At 38.8% G+C, this 6,667-nt stretch overlaps 1 protein-coding gene across 1 annotated transcript in view; it reads left to right on the top strand.

Annotated features, from left to right (window-relative positions):
• Window positions 1-5,365: 5,365 nt before the first annotated feature.
• The window catches only part of LOC103719647 (kelch domain-containing protein 4), a 39,533-nt gene continuing 38,231 nt past the window's right edge, over window positions 5,366-6,667 (top strand). The window contains exons 1-3 of the mRNA XM_039133776.1: window positions 5,366-5,536; window positions 5,632-5,718; window positions 6,454-6,522. Coding sequence (XP_038989704.1) covers window positions 5,405-5,536; window positions 5,632-5,718; window positions 6,454-6,522 — 288 coding nt within the window. The 5' untranslated portion in view covers window positions 5,366-5,404. The remainder of the gene's footprint in view (window positions 5,537-5,631; window positions 5,719-6,453; window positions 6,523-6,667) is intronic.

Below are 6,667 nucleotides of genomic sequence, written 5' to 3'. Positions count from 1 at the left end.
AGGCAGAGGGCAAGGAAGGGTGTTCACGGTAAATCCACAGGAGGCACAGACATCGAATGCAGCTATGACAGGTAATTTACTCTTTTAAATTCGAGGACGAATTTTATATAAGGGGGGGAGGATGTAATAACCCCAAATTTTTTTTTTTATATATAAAAAGGGATAGAATAGTCCTTTAAAATTGATATAAGGGGTAAAATTGGAAGGAATCAAAAGATAATGGCATAGTTGTAGATGCATTGAAGTGGTAAGGGTAAAATTGGAAGGAATCAAAAGTTAATGGCATAACGGTAGATATGTTGAAGTGTTAGGGGCAAAATGGGAATTTAATAATATTAAACAAAGGGTGAATAGTGTTTTGATGTGATTTAATTGGAGGGTTTGAGCTGGTGAAACCGAGAGAAAGAGGGAGGGGGTTCTCAGGCGTGAAACAGAGAGGAAAGAAAGAAAGAAAAAGAGAAGAAGAAGAAGAAGAAAGAAGAAGAGGAAGGGGATTCGAGAGGGAAAGGGATCCCGGTTACACTTCCAGCTGAAGGGAAAAACGTAGATCTCCTTCCCCTCTACGCAAGGACCTCGATTTCCAAAAAGAAAAAGGTAAATATCCATCCCTATCTAGTCTTTTGATGACATTAGGCTATACAAAGGGTGGATATAGTCTAGAGGGGTCGGATAAGGGTTGTAGAGGTGGTTAAAAGAAGAAGAATCGGATTTTGACAAATTTTTCCGGCACTACGGAAAAACTGTGTCGAAGTCCCAACTTCGGCAAATTATTTAGGGGGTCAAACGGCCTCCGATGATGATGCATGTTATCTCTTTGGAATCCTCTGTGAGTGTAGAATGTTAGGTAAAAATTTCATCAAATTTGGAGTCCTGAAAGTGGATCAAAACCGGGATGAAGTAACCCACTGTCAGTTCGGGTTACTGTTCATCCGGGTGGAAAATAAGGGATTTCATGCCATAATAGGGTATTAAGCCTAGATTAGGCTAAGGGAGACCTTGTACTCGTGCAAGGGAGTCCCTAATACACATAAATGATGAGTTAATTAATAGAAAAAGAAAAAGAGAAAGAAAAGAAAAGATTTAGGAAACGGGGGAGTTGAATCAATTAAAGTTCCCTATATTATAATTGGCACGTAGATTATAGCCCTTGATACAAGACTAAATGTATTGTAAATGCATGTCACAGTTGGGCAAGAAGCTAGGAACAAGAGGAAGAAGTTTCCCACTGCCAGCTGTAGATTTTTGGAGGCGTATCAGGGCTGTGCCAGATTGACAGGTGAGTGGGAGTCATGTACTTTGCACCATGAGCATTCTTAATTCATTTTCATGAATGTCGCCAAGTGTGAATTGATTCCACTTGTGCATATTGACTGATATTGTAGTAGATTCCTCTATAATCTTGATTCTCCATGCTTGATTATTCTGTACATGCATTTGAGAGAACATTGAGAGGAATTACGAGAGGTTGATGAGTAATCAAATTGATTCCGAATTGTGAAATGATTTCTTTTGTAAATTGATTTCATTTCCTCTATTTCAAAGATTTGTAGAGCCTTTTTAGTGGTATATTGAGTTGTATTGCACTTTTTTGACCCTCACTTCTAACCCTGATGTTAGTTTATGATTGGGTCATGATCAAGTGAGTGGTAGTCTTGATTATACTCCTTTTTAGTAGAGTATTGGGAGGGTGCATTATGGCATTTATGCATGGCTTGACAGTATCTGCAGGACACCTATAGTCGATGGGGGTTGAACATCGGCCTTTGTGCACATAGTAGCCTTCTGGGTGGGCGGAGCCCAGTCCCTTCCTAGGGGGGACACGGCCCTAGGCGTAGGATCGGCCGGTCCTACGACTTATATTCTGCTTGCCGCCGGGCATAGTAAGACCCCGCGAGGTGCAGTATGGCTTTCCGCGGATGTAGAATTCCCGCGAGGTGCTGTTTAGTATGTAGATGTGAGATGGATTTCTGTTCTGGATACTGGCCAGCATTTACATGATCAGTGTGGTGTCTTATCCTGCATATGCATGTGACAGTAGGGAGTTGTTGCTGGTTCGCCTGGGGCGTAAAACCCACCTCCCGACAGCTGTCTAGCATTTATGTTATCGGTATGGTGTCTTATCCTGCATATGCATGTGACAGTAGGGAGTTGTTGCTGGTTCGCCTGGGGCGTAAAACCCACCTCCCGACAGCTGTCTAGTGATGATTTCAGCATATTGACACCTGATTTGTATGTTCCAGCATTATGATCTGTTGAGCATATTCATGAGTAGCATATATGTTTGCTTGATTATTCCATATATGCTTCAGATGAGTTGATATTGATTGTGGTAATATTGATGATTTATTCCATATTCTCTATGTTGAGTTCATGTTCATGTTGTTATTGATCTTGAGATTTCATCTCGAGCCATGATTATATTCTGTCTCATGTGCATAGTACTCTCTACTCCACTCACTGAGTATTTATATACTCACTCCCCAGTTTGGTGTTTTTGATTGCAGGGCAGGTATTGTATAGAGAAGAGCAGGATTAGTGGTTGCCTGCTAGCTGTGCCGCTCCATAGTATAGTATAGTATAATGTAAATAGAGGTTTATACCTTTTGGTGTATTATAAACCTTCTATTGTATATAGTGCATAGTTACAGTCATAGATCCTGTTGTGGATATGGGTTTGACCATGGATGGATTAGGAAGCAGGTATATATATATGTGTGCAGATGAGTTATATGCCTGAGATGATGTATTGTTATATATTGTCCAGGTTTATTATGTGACAGATTATGTGATTGCTGCTCTGACAGGTAGTGTGTTGTATGTATTGAGATAATCCTGACAGGTCACTATAGGAAAAGTGATCATTTTGTGCATGCATCATGCCAAATTTTTTCAAGATTTATTGATGATTGATAGGTAGTAGGGTTCTACGCGGTGGCTGGTGGCCTTATGCCTACCCGCACCCTAGGACCGTCGCGGCGGCCCGCCGGGAATGGGGCGGGGGTCGTGACACCCTTCTCCCATCATTCAGTATCCACTCAATCACCACGATTGAGTCCCCCTCAAGGATGATGCTCTCAGCCTCTGACACTTGTCTCGTATAGGAGATACCCTCTCACGCTACCCGGAGCTCTGCCCCAATGGCTGATACCTCGAAGGAATGTCACCCCCTTGCCGCGATCAACCTGGAGCCCTGGTCCCTAATCACAAAAGCAGCTCCAGCTCTATCGTTGCACTTGGCAAGCTCCCGTCAAAATTTATCTTGAGATGGCCAGGGGGTGGGGGCTCTACATTCGCAATTAGTCTTATTGAAGGGAATCATGCACTAACTAGAAAAATACTAAACATCCTTGCCACTTAATGGTTAACCTATGACCAATATTGAGAGCTTTTGATCCGCCGCGTGCCCCTTTGCATGCTTCTTATCCATTTTTTTTTATTTTATTTCTTATGGGTTTCTAGTGATGTATTTCCTACTTATGATCATTGTGCTAAAAAGATTTCTAAAAGAGATCAGTATAGCAGAGACTACAGCTACTTGCACATGTTCATATATAAAATAACAATGATGTACTTTTGTTTGTTATACTCCTTGTACTTGTATGAGGCACCACCTTATAAGCATTGTCACTATCTTGACATGTGTCGAGTGTTGTGCTCATTCATATATGCTCCCCATAAACTTGTATATCATGCTTGAACCAGCTATGAGTCATTTTTAGACATTTATGTCTTCTATGTTTAGCACTATTATCTTTCCTAGTGTGGGGATTTAAGGAATATTCGGAAAAAGGCAACTAAGTAAAAAATAGGTGGGGGCTCCATAATTACTCTACCTGAGGCTCCAACCTACCTGTTAAGGAAAACTACCATGGAGATGGTGTTGGATATGTGATGGCATAAACATATGTCCTACTAGAGGCCATCACGTTTGAATATGTTGATTTGCAAAAATTGAAAGGGGATCACCATACCAATACATGACATCTTTAATGGATAATAGCTCACCAAATTACTTGGTAGGGGGTTTCAAAGCATGTGGCCGTGGTACTTTACACTCTAGCTTTATAGAACTCTATACCCTTGTTACACTTGATATAGATGGTGAACTCAATTTTTCTTATTTTGTTTACCCTAAAAATAAATAAAGCCACATATCCAATGACATGGACAAAGGAACAACATATCTAATGTCATGGCAAAAGGATGTCAAGTGAGAAAGATGCAACCTTGGTCATTTAAGGAGTTTATCATAGCCAAGGAGTTAGAGGATAATACAAGATCAAGCATTTTTGAGTGATTTGAACATCCTTCAGGTAGGTTCCTTGAGCGGTTAAGAAAAATATAAACAAAAGGTGTAGAGAATGATAAAAATGTCTTTTCCACACTTTTCAACCACTACAACTGTTTTTGTAGCAATGAATGTGTTGAGGATTCTTCATCCACGGCTCTTATATTGTTTTTTAATATGAAGAGATGATTATTCCATCTTGGAGATTAACCAAGATGTATTCAAATCGTTCCAAACAATGTGCATTTATATTTAATTATTTTTCATATTATTATTTGTGAGTCATTATATTTTGTAGTCTTCTCTTTACTTCTTTCATTGTAAACTTAAGTTCTTTCTCGAAAGGCACCGAACTTAAGCATATTTGCCTATTGACTTTGATCAATTCGGTATGATTTTGTCTTTTGATTACTAACTTTTTGCATTTCGGAAACATCTTGGGTATGACCCTCGATTACTATATTATTAAGAAACTTTGAACACCTTTATCCTAATTTCTATTTTCCTAAAAATTGAATAATACTTTTAAAAAAAGTTCAAGTCAAGTCTAAATAGATCTTCAAACATATAAAATATTTCAAATACATAATATAGTCTAAACATCTCTAAATTAAAGCAAAGACTGATTAGAAAAAGAAGAAATACTGTCTAAAATAGATAAAAAATTGTGCTCAATAACTAAAATCCTCATCAATCTTAAGGAATAGTTATATAAACCACTTATATAATGTATGGTCCCTGCCCTTCACCATTAGAACAAAACACAATAATTTTAAAACATGCATAATTTAATTTAACCAATTAATTCATCTTGTACTTTTTATTTATGGAAACAAAAAAAAAATAAAATAACACTAAAATATATTCTTTCAAATCAAAATTTTCCCCTCTGTAATTAAATTACTCTATTCCGCTGCCTTGCAATTTTTTTTGGTCCAAATGCACTCCTTGCAGACCCAACGCGACCCGGTCCACTTGCAAACCTAATACGGAACCGGGTCTAGGTTATTTTACCTGTGCGACGAAGAGGAGAGTCGGCAGAACCGAGCCGCAGCACCTCTCTCTCTCTCTCTCTCTTCCTATCTGCGTTCCCGAGCAAGCGAAGAAGAAGAAGAGATGGGGAAGAAGACGAAGAAGCCGGGGAGGGGGAAGGAGAAGACGGAGAGGAAGACGTCCAAATCCGAGGAGAAGAGAGCCCGCCGGGAGAGCCGCAAGGTCTCCACAGAAGACGACGTCGATGCCATACTAGTAATCTCTCAAACCCCTCCTTAAACCCTACCTTCTTTCCCTCTGTCTGACCCTAAGTCTTTCGCTTCTGTGGTTCTCCTTTGGTTTTGGTGTAGAAAAGTATACAGAAGGAAGAGGCCAAGAAGAAGGAAGTCCATGTGGAGGAGAACGTTCCCGCCCCTTCTCCTCGTTCCAACTGTTCGGTGAGTTGGGTTCTGGTGGAGAAAATGCTAAAAAAGATAAAAAGTTTTCATTTTGAATCGACAGTAGATGCTTTTTCTGTATTTCTTGGCTTGAATGACCCCTATTAGTGAATTCTTTTGTTAGAAAAGCAAAAAAAAAAGCCTTTTTTTCTCTTTTTTTGGTGTATTGCTGTTCTTTGTTGTCTTGGACTCAAAAAATCGGTCAACTTGTGAGGATTCGTGAAGCTATGAATCGTGAGGCTGACTTCAGCCTACTCTTAAAAACGATCTTTTTATGAAAATTCGAGTTGTTTCTGATATAATCCTGGAAGATTATAGTTGAAAGTAATTATTTCTGAATCTTGAGGTTAATACCCCACATCAGCAGTCTAAATTGCTGTTCAATGAACTTGCACACATCACGCACACACAAAGCGAAAGCCAAATAGTTGGGATAAAGTTTACTGGTGGGTGTGGGGGGTGTGTGTGTTTTATATCCCTTCCATAGGATTTGTATGTGTGTGTGTGTTTTATTATATCCCTTCCGTAAGATTTTTTGAATGGATGATATTCCTTAATAGGCAAAGCCAAAACCAAATAGTCGGGATAAGGTTTAGTGGATATTTATGTGGTTCTATATATTCATGTATGTATGTATGTGTATATATATATATATATATATATATATATATATATATATTATATATAATAGTTGTGTTTTGTGATATACCTAATGCTTTTGTTGTCCTCCTGTAGTTGACAATTAATCAATTGAAAGAGACAGAGTTGATTTTGTATGGTGGAGAATTTTACAATGGTAGCAAGGTGAGAATTTGCTATTCAGTTAAATGATGTGGTCAAATTACTTGGTTGTGTATTCTTAGCAAAGGTAGAAGTACAAATGCTTTATCAAACATCATCTCTCTTAGAGAAAGGAAAAAGTGACAATAGTTTTCCTTGTTTTCCTGAT

The sequence above is a fragment of the Phoenix dactylifera genome, chromosome 14, assembly GCF_009389715.1.
Source record: "Phoenix dactylifera cultivar Barhee BC4 chromosome 14, palm_55x_up_171113_PBpolish2nd_filt_p, whole genome shotgun sequence".
Taxonomy (NCBI): Eukaryota; Viridiplantae; Streptophyta; class Magnoliopsida; order Arecales; family Arecaceae; genus Phoenix; species Phoenix dactylifera.
This window is presented reverse-complemented; position numbering and strand designations above follow the sequence as displayed.